The 15,935-nt window shown below is 40.5% G+C and overlaps 1 protein-coding gene across 25 annotated transcripts in view; it reads left to right on the forward strand.

Annotated features, from left to right (window-relative positions):
- Positions 1–15,935, forward strand: part of EPB41L2 (erythrocyte membrane protein band 4.1 like 2) — a 219,046-nt gene that overhangs the window by 117,611 nt on the left and 85,500 nt on the right. For 24 of the 25 annotated variants that reach the window (XR_003419351.2, XR_003419350.2, XM_027056891.2 and 21 more), the window contains one exon: positions 14,731–14,835. The exons of the other annotated variant lie outside the window; for it this stretch is intronic. Coding sequence is in view for 22 of the 24 variants with exons in the window: in XM_027056891.2 (XP_026912692.1) it covers positions 14,731–14,835 (105 nt within the window). In the remaining 2 variants the exon portion in view is untranslated. The remainder of the gene's footprint in view (positions 1–14,730; positions 14,836–15,935) is intronic. 25 annotated transcript variants of the gene reach the window in all.

Here is a 15,935-nt window from a genome sequence, read left to right on the forward strand (position 1 = left end):
CGTGTCATTCATTATACGTTGGTCCAGACTGATAGAATGCGCCACACCAAGGGTGGGCCCTGATGTTAACTATGGACTCGGGTAACTATGACTGTGTCAGTGTAAGTTCGTCAGTTTTAACGAATGTACCCGGGGGGGATGCTGACTGTGGGGGAGGCTATGCATTTGTGAGGCTAGAGGGTATATGGGAAATCTCTGTGCCTTCTCCATTTCTGTGAACCTGGAACTGTTTTAAGAAATAAAACCTAATAGAAAAATTTAAAAAGTACAGATGCCCGCGGGTGTCACCTCTGAAGATCCTGGGTTTGATGCCAGGCACAAGAGTGAAGAACTGCTCTGAGAGGCTGCAACATCCCAGGCACCTTCTGCGGAACCGCTGCTCCCCAGATACTGGGTGAATTCATAAATGAGCCCCTTGTTGATTTATTAACGAGGTATTTTCCTCTAGTGGTAGGAAAGTGAGTGGAGTAGAGACCCTCCATGGAGACTGCAGGAGGTCTGACTATGTGTCTGGGTCTACTTGACAGCTGTTTCCTCACTCTGGCTCTGATTGTCTGGTCGGGATTTGCTTTGAGCAGCACTCCACGTGTAGCAAGGACTTGATTAACTGCAATTGTTATCTTTTAAAAAGCCTGATTATATTTTTCTCAGGATACTTTTTTTTTCCTGGATTTTGGATGAAAACACTAATATCCCATGCCTTGGATAAATTCCTGACAATGCTTTTTATATTTTATCAGTAACTTAGTGACTTGGAAGGCCCATAATGGAAACCGACACCACTTATATGTGCACAGTGGCTTCGTAACACAAAGAACTTGCTTAGACTCTAGATTTTAGTTAGTACTCTTACAAGTAAGAAAACACCACGTGATTTAAAAACAATACACTTTATTTTGCAGTTTTGAATAAACCAATCCCTAATGTCCAAGGATTTATCTTCTTACTGGAGAGTCGGGAGAGAGACCTTGTCCATAGCCAGTTGGATTAAAAAAAAAAAAAAGTCAGATGAGTTCCTTTACCACCAAAATCAACGAGAACTCTAAGAATAGAAATGTAGTTGGATTTTGCATATGAGAAATTGCAGGCCAGTTAGCAGCTGTTCACTTAGAACAAATGAAGATTTAGATGATTCTTTCCTGATACGCTACAATACTGTTTCGTTCAACTTTCATTAGGAAAGGAAGGTGTTTAAGGGACCACTTTTTATGACACGTATTAGAACTGACAAGGGTGTTTATCATCATTTAGTTAAAGACAAAGCCAAAAATTAAGTACAATCCCTTGTATAAAATTTCTGTGCAGATATTTACATTTCATCAACAAATCGGGTCTGTTTAATAAGCTTCAAGCTCCGTTGCTCTGGGGCTTTTGTGAGGTTTTCTGCATCCCCAGTTGAGAGCTCGCTTTGGGATTACCCTGGAGCCAGCATGCTGGTGAGAGGAGTGGGGACTGGTCTCTGGAACAGCCCCTTTCAACAGTGCAGGGCTGCTCTGCACTGTGGAGATAGAAGTCCTTGAGGGTGTGCCCTCTGGTCAGTGACCTGATTCTTGTGTCCTGAAAGCTGATGAAAGCGTCTGGGTTGCCGGAAATTTAAATTACAACCACCTTAGAAATATAGAATGTGATTGTGGATGAAGGATTAAAAATTTAATGTGTTACCTTTTTTTATGTTTATTCATTTTTGAGAGAGAGAGAACAAACATGAGCAGGAGAGGGACAGAGAGAAGGGGGACAGAGCATCCCAAGCAGGCTCCATGCTGACAGCGAGCCCCGTGTGGGGCTCGAACTCATGAGCTGTGAGATCATGACCTGAGCTGAAGTCGGATGCTCAACAGACTGAGCCACCCAGGGCGCTCCCCCCCCCCCCCCCCCCCACAGTGTGTTATCTTTTAAGACTGAAAATTAAGCGTTTATTTGCTTTGGGAGGAAGAAGGGCCATGTCCATAGACTCAGGTTGGTGGTTGACAGTGTGCTGTGTTCGTTGGTTTGTTTATAATATTAGTAGCAGGATTTTGTTGTTTTTGCTGTGGTCCACAGAGCATAGAAATGAAATCTACTTTTCTGTGTCATTTGTAATCTAAACTTACCTGGTTGCTTATGAGATGAATTGTGTGCCCCGTTAAGAATTCCGAAACATTTCAAGCGTCGGCACACTGGGTTAGAGAAAAATTCTATCCAAATACTGCATTTAGACTTGTATGGACCTGAAGCATTGTGTTCGTGAAACAGGGTCTTTCGGTGTGTATGAAAGGCACATTCCTCTGTCCTTGAGGAGTTCATTAAGGGGTGCGTATGATTTGCATTAAAGGTGAGCCTCTATGCTTCCAGCTTTGCTAGGGTTTCCTTTAAAATTATTGCAGGATTTAGTTACCAGGAGGTATTGTGCAGTCTGTTCTGGTCTCATGTGTGTTTTTGTTTTAGTAGCATTTTTTTTCTAACACCTAAAACTACATTATTTTATGTTGTTCATGTCCACAACATGCAGAATTGCTCAGCAATCAATCCTATCCCCATGAATCCTGTGTAATGGAAAAGAAATAGAAATCTTATAATGACCTGACCTGTGAGGTCCCCCCCCTTCCCTTTTGTAGCCTGGTCTTGAATACTATATAAGAAAAATTTCTTCTACTTATGGTGATTTATAAGAAACGTACACGTGGGGTGCCTGGGTGGCTTGGTCGGTTAAGCATCCGACTTTGGCTCAGGTCATGATCTCACGGTCCGTGAGTTCGAGCCCCACGTCGGGCTCTGTGCTGACAGCTCAGAGCCTGGAGCCTGTTTCAGATTCTGTGTCTCCCTCCCTCTCTGCCTCTCCCCTGTTCATGCTCTGTCTCTCTCTGTGTCAAAAATAAATAAACGTTAAAAAAAAAATTAAAAAAAAAGAAACCTACACGCTACATAATCTTGATAATGTATGTTTATTTCTTTGTGGATGTACATATACACAGTTTTCCTGATCACTAATGAAAAAGTTTTTCAAACTTTTCAACTACTCAGAGTAAGAAAGATACATATGTGTGTATCTACACATGTATGTGCATATTTGTACTCACTTTATGTATAGATGTATATATATTTTTTCTATAATATGCATGTCTTTTTGAGTTGTTGGAAAAATGTTTTCAAATTTAATTCTTATTAATCAGGGAAACTTAAAAATATTATCAATGGCTCATTTATTTCTGGAATTAAATTTTCAACACACACACAATAATTGGATATAGTGTCTTCCTTTTTGTTGTTTTTAAAATTTTTTTAATGTTTTTATTTTTGAGAGAAAGCATGAGGGGGGAGGGGCAGAGAGAGAGGGAGACAGAGAATGGGAAGCAGGCTCCAGGCTCTGAGCTGTCAGCACAGAGCCCAACACGGGGCTCGAAGTCACAAACCGCCAGATCATGACCTGAGCCGAAGTTGGATGCTTAACCGACTGAGCCACCCAGGCACCCCTTTTGGTTGGGGTTTCAGTGAACTTTGGGACAGAGGTGTATTGACAGCTCACCCAGATTGGTAGGAAAAGAACGATCTGGTAAATGATGGCCTTAGACTATATGAGACTCTCTCTTTACTCTTCTGTATGGTTTTCTTTGATTTCCTCCATGGCCTGACAATGTATCTGTTGTTGTGTTTGCTCTTTGCATACCTTTCTTTCCTTGGCCTTTTATATTTGCATAGTGTAGTTTAGAGCTAGTGCAAAATACATGGTTCGAGGGGTGTAATGTATGCATTGCATTGTGCACTTCCCAGCACTCTGTCCTTGGCACACAATAACTACAGTGTGGAGGGGCCTACACGGAGACCGTGATGGTGCTTTATAAAACGCCAGTGGTGCTGGCATCCACTGCAATCTGCCGGGTAAGCAGTTGCACAAATTCCTCTAAGTTGAGAGGCCTCCAGAAATGTCATGTTTTGGCCTCAATAGTGAATGCCACAAATAACAGACAGGCACGGGGGACTTTGCTCAGCTTCTCAGATTCCAGTCTGTCCTTTCTTCAGCTGGGTCTGCTGTAGATTGCCTTTCTTTTTCTTTTTCTTTTTCTTTTTCTTTTTCTTTTTCTTTTTCTTTTTCTTTTTCTTTTTCTTTTTCTTTTTCTTTTTCTTTTTCTTTTTCTTTTTCTTTTTCTTTTTCTTTTTCTTTTTCTTTTTCTTTTTCTTTAATTCAGTCCTTGACTAACATATTTTAAACCCATCTAAAATGTCTTTCCCGCCCCCCCCCCCCCTTTTGGAGCTCTCTAATATATTATGTAGTCTTTTAAATATGGAAAAAAAAATCTGAGACCAAAGGACTTTTTTTTGTTTAATTTTTCAGCCCAGTGATTTTATATTTCTGGCCTGTGCTGTAAGTGGGGTTAGGGAGAGGCAGACAGGGAAAAAGAGATTGTAAAGCTTGTTGGCATTTAATATAGAAAGTAAGATTTTTTTGGAGTGTGGTTGGCAAGTTTTATGGTTTTAATGGTTTAATTAACTCAGTGCTAATAGAGTAGCAATCGACACAGTTCATAGTCTGTAAAGATTCTAGTGGTAGAAGGGATACAAAGCAAAGGCATGTTTTCGCTTAGCAAGAGGAAGTAACGGTGAAACTGATGTCTTTGTGAAGTAATGTAAAGGGTCTATAAAACCCCCCTGACTCCTTCTGCATAAAGGTGGGGCATGGCCTGCTCTTAAGAGAAAGAGAGGCAGATTGACTTCTGCTTTTGTCATTTCTCTGGTTCCCAAGAAGTATTTGGAAATGCTCTAATTACTAATGAAGAGTTTAAGTACAATGTAGAATTGTGAAAATGAAATGTAGGTCTGTGGCTGTTCTTCTCCCAGAATGTAGTTGGCAGTGTGTGTTTGGTTTAGCTCCTTGAATATCTATGGGTGGTAGTCCATGAGCTAGATCCAGGAGATTGCATAAGACTGCTAGCCAGAGGCTTGAATTCTAGACTCCGCTCGGCCAACTTTTTGGCTGGCATCATGGCACGAAGCCATTCCATCCAATGGATATATTTTGACCTACTAGTTAGCTAGTTACTCAATGAAATGCTGCCCTAGAAGATGTTAAAGTAAGACATACTTTTGCTTAAAGAATTCAGTCTCCAAAAGTAATATCAAAAGGAGTAGAATATAAGAATAAGTACCGTAGATGTGTAACAAAGTGCTTGAAAGAGAAAGGTAACTATCGGGAGATTAGATTTTATGGGGAAAGAGAATTTGGAGATTTTTCTAGACGTAGTGTTTCAACAGTTGGAAATAAATCAGGTTAAAAAAGAAATTTGAGGGGCACCTGGGTGGCTCAGTCGGTTAAGCGTCCGACTTCAGCTGAGAGGTCATGATCTCACAGTCTGTGAGTTCGAACCCTGCATCGGGCTCTGTGCTGACAGCTCAGAGCCTGGAGCCTGCTTCGGATGCTGTGTCTCCCTCTCTCTCTCTGCCCCTCCCCTGCTCATGCTCTCTCTCTGTCTCAAAAACATTAATAAAAAAAAAAAAAAGAGGAAAGAAATTTGAGAGTATGTCTTGACAAGTCCACGGTCCTCGTTATCTGGGGCAATACCCCCAAAGTGCTATGACAGGTACTTGTACTGGTATTTTAAGTGCACATAGTAGAACAAAATGTCTGTATTTTCTGCTTGGTTAACAAATGTATACTTGTAGTCCTTTCATGAAATAGAATTCAAATTGTTTATAAAAAAGTCAAAACAATGATAATAGGAGGAAGTTGCCTTCCTGGATGATACTGAGTGCTAATGTTTATGGATATCACAAGTAGGAATTGTGTTCTTCAAAAGAAATTCAGGAAATCAGACTGAAAAGTTAAATAGGTTAAACTCTGCAACCTTAGTTTTCTCATTTGTGAAATGAGACTGGATGAAATAAGTGGGAAAGCTCTTTAATCATATTTAAAATCAATTAGTTTTAGGGCAGCTCAGAAAGGTCCTGTGATTTCAGCTGCCTTTGAATGAATCCATATAAAGTGCCAAATATTTTATTAAGCATTTTAAATACACCTCATTTAATTATCACTATTATACAGCAAGTGGTTATATTTGATTTTTATTTATTTAATTTTGTTTTATTTTGGGGAGAGAATGAGGGGTCGAGCCGGGTAGGGGCAGAGGCAGAGGGAGAGAGAGAATCGTAAGCAGGTTCAGCATTCAGCACATAGCCTGGCACAGGGCTCAATTTCAGGACCCTCACATTGTGACCTCAGCTGAAATCAAGTGTCGAGCGCTTAACCGAAAGAGCCACCCAGACCCCCCAGAAGTATTTGTATTTGAAAGAGAGGAAACTGAGGCATAGCAAAGTTAAGTAACTTGCCTCGGGTTACCTAGCTCTTAAGAAGTGGGGCTGTTGTTCAAATCCAGGTCACTGGCATTTTACTGCAGTATTTTTCCTCAATACAGTTGAGAATCAGTGATTCTAACGAAAGAGATGGTACACACTGGAATCTGGAGGGGAGAAGGAACAGTTTCAACTGGCATACCACCCCACGTCTTTCCGTGTTACCGTTATGAATTGTGTCTTGGTTCCTTTCCCCTGAATCGTGAGCATTATTTGTGGAGTGTGACACAAAGTGATCAGTGTGAAGGCAAAGAGAAGTTGTGAGCCACTGGGTCATACCGCTATGGGCAAGTTTGATTGAAGAGGAGCACTCATAAAGCGTAACCACGTGGAACCCTGAATATGTAGTATTCAACATGAGATGGTCTGATATAGTTTCTTAATGGGAGAAGAAGCGTGTGTTTTGTTTGCCTTTTTGAATTAGCTTCCACAAGCGGATCCGTTGTAGGTTTCTTAAGAGTAACTTCTCTGGGTTTTCTGTTAGTTTTCTTACAATCAATCCTTCTTCCTTAGCTCCTGTTTCTTTCCCTCTTGTCTTGGTGGCTTTACTATATTTATTATTTTTAAAAAAGAATGTCAAAACCTTTTGAATGTTAATGAATCAGAATAATAAAATAATGGAATAACGTGATTATAGAGTAATGGATTTCATTTTATGTGGCTTGAGATCCGTGGAGTTTTAATTTGAGAGTTTTAGCACTAATCAACTATTACATCTTTTACATAGGCAAGATGCCTATTGCCTCTTATTCTCCGTATTGGTTTCAATTAGAATTTTTTTTTTATAGATTTTATTTTTAAGTAATCTCTGTACCCAGCATGTGGCTTGAACTCACAACCCTGAGATCAAGGGCTACGTGCTCCGCTGTGAGCCAGCCAGTTGCCCCTTCATGCCCCTTCAGTTAGAATTCTGATGAAATACATGTAGACCTCCTCATTCTGTCTTCCATGTCTGAAATTCTTTCATATTTGCCATCTTTCTTTGTTCCATTCTGGTTACGTTTTTCACATCCATCTTGAGGTTCACTGGTTTTCTCCTTAACCGTGCCAAAATCTGCCCATTTGGATTATAATCTATTGTTACAGGTTTTATTTCTAGGTATTCTGTTTGGTTCTTTTCAGAATCTGCTTTTTGATAGTTTATATTTTATAATATTTCTTTAAACATGTAAAACATACTTACTTTGTGTTCTGTACCTGATGATTCCATTATCTACAGTATATGAAGATCTGATTTTGATATTGCATCTAATAATAATAGTGATTGGTTTCTTTGTATGTGTTTTGATTTTTTGATTATATTTGTTGGGATTTTTTTTTTTTTTGTAAATATCTGGGAATAATCATTTGCTTCAGCCAGACAGCTAGATGCATCCAATTCTGAACCAGTTTAAACCAAATTCTCTTTTTTTGGCATTTTTGAATCAACAAGGTAATGGGTGAACTTTTTTTTTTTTAAGTTTAATAAATCATACTAATAGTAATAAAAAATTTTAATGCCATTCTCCAAAATCTGCTTGAGGGCCAGATCATGGTAATCTTTTTTTCCCGCATTTCTTGAGATAAATGGTCTGGAGAACAGTAATTCTGATATGGAGTAAGTTAGTAAGTGTTGTATTAAAATATGACTGTGCTTGATTTAGCCAAATAATTTTGGGGAACATCAGGTTGAATGATGGGAAACAGGTTTTTTCCACCATAGAACTTCCCAGGGTATCTTACATGCAAATAGGAAGCTGCATGCCTAGTAGTTATGTACATTAAGCAGAATTTTCCTTATCCTATTCTCACTCCCCTTCTGGCGGATGTGGGTGTATACATGGGACATCTCATGGGACTAGTGAGACCAATGGAACATGCTTGGCAACTAGAGGTCTACCTCCTGATACCCTTGGCTTCTGCTGATTGCCTTCTCGCTATCTTCACCTCAGTGTTGATACCACTGTGCTGGAGAACTGCCTACATGCGTGCGCGTGCATCTTGTATTTAAACTCCTGAGGGAAGATGCGATTGTATTTGGTTAACCTTTATGCCCAGAGTAAGACATTGTCTTTGAGTAGAGCTGTTTATTGGATGAAGCTATCTCCAGGGCCATCGGCTATGTCCTCTGGACCAGGGAGCTAGTTATCTCTAAAGGCATAGATTCACAGGACTTGGTTTTCCCTTGGGGGATTTCTTTTTTTATTTTTTTCTGTCATTTGACTGTAAAGTTCCCAAGACCATCTATGTCTTATTTATCATTGTTTTCATGATGTCTTAACATAGGAACTAATACGTATTAGATGCTGGATCAGAATATGTTGAGCCTTTTAGCCTGGCAAGCTCTTGCAGTCGTGTGCGAGTGGGACTGTATAACTGGCAGGCAAACTGCATGGCTTGTCTCTTATGGATAGGTTACTTTTTTCATCTTCCTATAGTCTCCAGTGTCACTTGAATAGAAACTGGCCGCATCAGACTCTATAACATCCAAAGGGGAAATTAAGTTCTTCCGAATATGCTGTTTCTCTGCCTTGAAAGAAATCTTTTCCTTTAAGATTCATTTCAGATGTTAGAGTCTTGGTAAAGCTGTGGTATTTCTCAGACCCTGTTTCTCATCTGTTCTTGGTGTTTCCATACCACTTTGCACATGCATCTTTTAGTACGTGTCTCACGATATTTTTACATTCTTGCTTTTCCAGCCAGATGTTGAGTTCGTTAAGGGTGGAGATGCTGAATGGAATCTTAAGTAATACGTGTATGCAGTTAAGATCTAATCAAGCATTTAAAATCTGTTTCCTAGAGAAGGGAAGGAGAGCATAGCAGAGAAGCAATCTGAGCATCTAGAAGATACTCTGATGTTTGTTAGATGTGGGCTAGTGAAAGAACAGTTTGTGACAGGATTCAGCTGATGGAGGAAGGCACTTGGTTTGGCACTTTGATGTATACTGTCTCATTGGGTTAACTTGACCCTCACAGTGAGCTGTGGGATACCTATGACTTCCTTTTACAGTTAAGGAGACTATCTGGTTTGCCTATTGTCTCACTTGTCTAGTAATAGTAAAGTGCCTACAAGGTGTTGATGAGGGAGGGACTAGGTCTGACTCCAGCCCCTGTGTGGATGCCCCTCATTCCCCGCCCCATGCTGCCCAGCACACTGATGCCAAATTGTGGTGGTGAGCTTTGTGGATGTTTTTGCTCTTAATCTTCTAGGGGAATTCTGTCCATGAGAGCAGGTTTCTATTTTTGAAATGGAAACCAGTGGGAAAGTATGATTTATTAATAAAAATGCACTTTAAGCCAGTGTTGGAATAGGTTTCCTCTTTGAACAGAGGTATGTATTCATAGACATTAGTTGTCTTAAATATTCTTTTGGCCCTGCTTTCAAATAGCATTTGTCAATATCAGTAACATTCATACTATCAAATAGTATGAATCTCCTTTTGTTTCTGTTACATTTCTTCATGATGTCTAACGGTTTTAGTAGTTTGCTTATTTGAAAGTAGTTGTCACATATAGCCAGATGTTTTGTAGAAATGGTAAGTTTGGGGAATTTTATCTGGTTAAAGGACAACTTACATTAGCGCTTTTTGAGTTTTTTGGCATCTTTCTAAATAAGAAGATAATTTCTGCTTTATAGTAAATAAAATGTCTTTTGTGAGTCCTTTATTAGAAATGCATAGAGGATGATGTTCAAGTAGATAGATGTGGCAGGAGCTATAGTAGTTTGCTTACTTTGTTATCTCTGGTAAGGAAAGTTCCTAATTTCAAAGTGGGTGCTGAAATTGTAGCTATGGTCAGTCACTGGGAGCCTGAGTAGGTTAAATATCGCCTCATTAAAATAAGTATGTTACATATAGTACACCATAATGTTTTTCCAGTTGATTCAAGAAGTATCTTATGACCACCTGTTATGATGGGCCATTTTCTACTCACTACAGATTCAGAAGTGAACAATGTTGTTGAAGTTCACGTCAGAGAAAGTGAATTCTATCTTATTTATTACCTTTAAAATATTCATTGCTGTTATTTGCAACCATATCTCCTCCTGGACCATGATTTCACTGCACATTTAAGAAAGCCAGCTGTCTGCTTTGCCTTCCCTTCTCCTCATAAAGTTACTGTAAAATACCTCCAAACTCAAAGTTTTAATTATATAGGTTAATAATTGCATGTAGATCAAATAATGAAATTGAGAAGCTTTCATTTTAAAAGCTTAAGCCCAAATCCCATGTAAGTGAAACTAATCACTTTTCATGTTACAAAACTCTCCAGCTTATAACAATAGGAGCCAATATTGATGAAGCACTATGTGCCACATATACTGTTCTAAGCTCTCTGTATTACAGTTTTTGGTACTCCAGTCTGTGGTAGATTTTATTCCCTTGTTTCACAGATGTGCAAAGTAAGGCAAATAGAAGTGAAGTATCTTGTCCCTGGTCACATAATTTGTTAGTAATGGAAATGAATGTAAAACTTTGGCATTTGGAATCCAGAGTTCAATACTCTTCCTTAGTATACTCTATTAGTATGTACTTTGAATATACAGACATAGACACACATACGTATTTTAAATGTCCTTAGTACTTTCCTGAATCTGTAGTGATACAATGAAGGTACAGTGCTTGCTGTGTTGAAATAATCTGTGTTGCTTTCACCTTCTTTCCTCTGCTATTTAGTATAATTCTATGTATTCATTTTATTTTATTTTTATTTTTTTACTGCTTTCCACTCACAGAGTCTCCCTTAGGATCTCTTGAAGGGCTGATTTAGTGGTCATGAACTCCTTAGTTTTTGTTTGTCTGGGAAAGCCTTTATCTCTCCTGTTCTGAATGACCGCCTTGCTGGATAAAGGAGTCTTGGCTGCAGACTTTTCCTATTCAGCACATTGAATGTTTCCTGCCACTCCCTTCTGGCCTGCCAAGTGTCGGTGGACAGGTCTGCTACCACCCTTATGTGTCTACCCTTGTAGGTTAAGGCCTGTTTGTCCCTAACTGCTTTCAGAAGTCTTGATTTTGTATTGTGTTCTTCTATTTTGTCAGTTTGGCTAAGTTTCTGTCTTTTGCGTGTTTTAATAGCTTCTTCTGTGTCCCGCACCTGCGAGCACTATTACATTAAAAAGGCGTCATACACCGTTCAGGGCCTGGCACTTCCGGGAAGTGTTTTTGGTGTATGTTGTGTGCACCCTGTTGTTGCGTTTTGGCTGCTCAGTCCCACTGGTCAGTCCTCTGGAAAACTGCTCGCCTGTAGTGGTGGAGTGTTTGGACTTTCAACCAGGTGTGCTTTGATTTGTTCATTGAAGACACCCTGGAAAAAGAAAAAGGTAAGGGGAGGGGCGCCTGGGTGGCGCAGTCGGTTAAGCGTCCGACTTCAGCCAGGTCACGATCTCGCGGTCCGTGAGTTCGAGCCCCGCGTCAGGCTTTGGGCTGATGGCTCGGAGCCTGGAGCCTGTTTCGGATTCTGTGTCTCCCTCTCTCTCTGCCCCTCCCCTGTTCATGCTCTGTCTCTCTCTGTCCCAAAAATAAATAAAAAACGTTCAAAAAAAATAAAAAAAGAAAAAGGTAAGGGGAATCCTGATCCTATAAAAAGAGAAAAATGAAAGGGGGGGTGGGGGTCAGAAGACCAAACAGAGAATCAAAAACACTATAATGCTAAATCCAGAGAAAGAGAAAGGAAAATAAAGGATAGAAAAGGTGTAAAAAGAATGAAAAATGCCTGATTGAACAAATGTACACACACACATGCACACACACACACACACACACGTATGTATATTTAGTATTAGTATATATAATTCACCAAAAACAAATCCAAAATTATGAGCCTGGTTCCAAAAGAGAAAAAGAGGAGGGTAGAAACAAAAAGACAAAGAAAAATTAAAAAAAAACACAGCTATTGGTCCCTGGGGCCGTGGCTGTGCTGGTGGAGGAGAGGCGGTCTGGTACGGTCAGTGTCAATCTTACTTGGGTAGATGTGCAGTTACCAGGCACGGAAGGGCAGGTTTGGTATAAGCGGGTCTCGCCTCCACGGGGGGACTGCCGTGTTGCTCCCTGAAGCTCCACCTTTGGTGATGGGGAGAAAAATGACGACCCCCCCCCAATCTCTGCTCCCCAGACCAGGTGTCTCAAACCATGCTGTTCAGGCAGCCCTCACAGAATAGGTTGACTTGCCCTACTCTGCTCTCTCCCACGCACTCAGCTGGGATTCAAAACCCAGTGTCTTCAAGGGCCCTGCACCTCACAGAGCCTGCTCTGGGGTAGCGCCACTCTGCCCTGCTGATAAAGGCCTTTGGCTCGGGCCTGCAAAGTCTTTTGTCCCTGGGGGAGACAATCAACCTTCTTCCCACAGTGCTTGAGGAAAGGGACTGTTCTCTCTGAGGGTGCCCCTGAGATCCTACTGCGCCCCAGGGTTGGCTCCTTCTGCCCCCAGGTGCGTGCACAGGGCTCTGGCTTCAGTCTGGAGAAAGTTGTGCACTTTAGAAAGCTCCGAGTTTCAGCTCCTAAGGCTGTTTGCAAAATAGAAACTGGCACTCACCGTATTTCTCGTCCCCCAGTCTGTGGTCTGGAGAGGTTTGCCTCTTGTGCTAACTGGATACTGCAATTTCACAGCCCCTCTCTCTTTCTCTTTCTCTTTAGTCTCTCCACAGAAGGAGTTCCCTACCCTCCATACCCGTGCCAATTTATCTCCCCCAGTTTTCACATACATGCACCTCTGTCCCACCAAGCGGTCTCACTCCACCTGTGGAGATCGTTCTGCCACTGCACAGATTGACTTCCTGGATGTCTCAAGTGATCTGATTACAGCTGTGTTTGAGGGACAAGGAAAATCCTTGTCCCCTTATATCTCTGCCATCTTAGCTCTGCTCCCCTCTTTTTAAAAGAAACATTACTATAAAACATTTAATAATGAAAGTTCCAGATCCTCCTTTGCATGTCTCTCAGGCATGAGTTTTCCACCTCTGCTCCCACAAAGAGAAGGAAGAAAGGTTAGAGGAGAGAAAAACAGACCCTTGCATTGAGTTTCTGAAGACCGTCTTTTGAAACTCCTTATCAGAGTTGTACTCATTTGAAATTAAAATGTCTTTTATTCCATTTTTGTTCTGTTTTTAAACGTTTATTTATTTGGGGAGAGAGGGAGAGAGAGAATCCCAAGCTCTGCTGCGATCACAGAGCCCAGTGTGGGGCTTGATCTGATGAACTGTGAGGTCATGATCTAAGCCAAAATCAAGAGTTGGACGCTTAACAAACTGAGCCATCTGGGTGCCCCTCTTATTCCATTTGTAAAGATAAATGTGTGGGATACCTCAGTTTTCCACATAGTGGATTAACTAATAAGTATCTATTTTGATGGCATTAGGACATTCATCTTGAGAATGAAAAAGTCTGAGGGCGTGTTCAGTTTTCACTTGTAGTCCAGGGGCCAGCTTCTGTCTATGCAGGGGATGGAGGGATGTGTGTGACCTGACCTCGCAGTTTGAGTGTTCCCAGGGGTCTGCGTTTTCATTGGAAATGAGTCACCACTTTGTTTTGCCATTGATTGATTAGACTATGAGTTTTTCTTCAGTGCCTGTCCAAGGCTTTTACATCTCTGGATAGCAGCTTCTTAAACAAAATACATCAAACTACTTAAGACAAAATACACCCTTAGAGACCACTGATTTTATTCTCCTAGTTCCATTCCCTTGTATCTTAAAATATTGTTCTGAAGAATGTCCTGTCATTCTTGAGAAAAAGCATAGCTTGAATTGAAAAATAAATTTTTTTTTTCTATTCTACAAATTGTGGAACAAAAAAGCCTAAGTACTGATGGGATAAATCATGTTAGGATCCACTGAAGAATAGGGCTAAATGATTTTCCTGGGGGAGTATATTTCACAAATATAATATAAGCCACCTTGAGGAATTTTGAGGGAGGCAGTTTGTACTACTTTATTTTTTAAGTTTACTTATTTTAGAGAGAGAGCACAAGTGGGAGAGGGGCAGAGGGGGAGAGAGAGGGAGACACAGAATCCAAAACAGGCTTCAGGCTCTGAGCTGACAGAGAGCCTGACACAGGGCTCAAACACATAAACTGCGAGATCATGACCTGAGCCCAAGTTGGATGCTTAATCAACTAAGCCACCCAGGTGTCTCTGTTTTTGTACTATTATAAAAATAAGTGAACTTCTAGCATCTTACTTTTTGATTCTGTTTTATATTTTCATAGAGTAGCAAGTAAAGCATTTGATCATGCTTTCATTTTAGAATGTATGCCTTGTGTAGGGAGGAGGAAGGATTCTAAAGTGAAAAGGTTATTAATCACTCTTGTATTATAAGAGATTAGAAAACAAATATATTATGCTAAATAATATTATCTGATGTGAAGTCCTTTATTTGTAGTACTCATGGAATCTTTAGTGCTTGAAAAGTAAAGATGTCATTTCTTTTCCCTCAGAAATGTGCGAAGGGACAAGTGTTATTTGACAAAGTGTGCGAACATCTCAATCTCTTGGAAAAGGACTATTTTGGACTTTTATTTCAGGAAAGCCCTGAACAGAAAGTAAGTGAAATGATTTCAAGTTTATTTGTTTCTTCTTAGGAAAATACTGTATTTTTTTCCTCAAGTGGTATAAAATTTTAGCTTTAATATTTTGACACATTTTATATTGTAGAAATTTGCTAAATACTAAAACCTTGTATAGAGAGAATCACCTATAACTTTTTGCCACTGTGTGAGTGTATATGCTTTTCCACTAATACTATAAGCAGACAGAATGGGATGTCTCATCCTGTGTTAATTATTAGAGACTAAAAGAACTGATTTAAAATGTTTTATGTTGAATTTTTAGCTCTTGAATTCACCTGTATGCTGGGAGTTAAGCATGCCTAAAACAGGGAAGGAAGCATCTTAGAAGGAACGTACTTACCTGGAGGCTGGGGAGAGAGCGTTTGCCTTGCTGTATAGACTGTGGTGGCCATGTGGAGTGAATGTGTTCCTTGCCCTGTTTTGGATTACTGAGGGCAAAAAAGGAGGTGGTGCCCATCTGGACACAGGTTGGGTAGATATGAGCTGCCAGGACCCAGTGCAAATCTGCCTGACATCAAGTGTGTTGAGATTGCTGTGCTCCAAGAGTTTCCCAAGACACTAAGCAGGAGCATCAGAATCCTTTAAATGCTTAATGCCAATTCCAGGGACCGTCAGGACTTTTCAGTTTCATATGTGAATTAAAGAGAGAGAGATTAATTCATTCTGGCAATTAACCAGAATTAACCTGCAGCCTTCTGTCTTAGTCAATTTAGGCATTTCTAACAAAGTACCATAGAGTGAGTGGTTGAGAAACAACACCGGAAGGCTGGGCAGTCCACGATCAAGATACCAGCAGGTTCTGTGTCTGGTGACGGCCCACTTCTTGGTTCATAAAGGTAGTGCCTTCTGTAACCTCACATGGCAGAAGGGACAGGCAGCTCTCTGAGCCTCTTTTATAAGGATGCTACTCCCATCCATGAGGGTTCCACCTTCATGATCTCATCACCTCCTAAAGGCCCCACCTCCAAATACTATCACACTGGGGATTAGGTTTCAAGGTATGAGTGGGGGAGGGGAGGACAAACATTCAGTCTCTAGCACTTTTCCTCATTGTCAAGAAAGGACTGTTCCTT

This window comes from Acinonyx jubatus, chromosome B2, assembly GCF_027475565.1.
Source record: "Acinonyx jubatus isolate Ajub_Pintada_27869175 chromosome B2, VMU_Ajub_asm_v1.0, whole genome shotgun sequence".
Lineage (NCBI taxonomy): Eukaryota > Metazoa > Chordata > Mammalia > Carnivora > Felidae > Acinonyx > Acinonyx jubatus.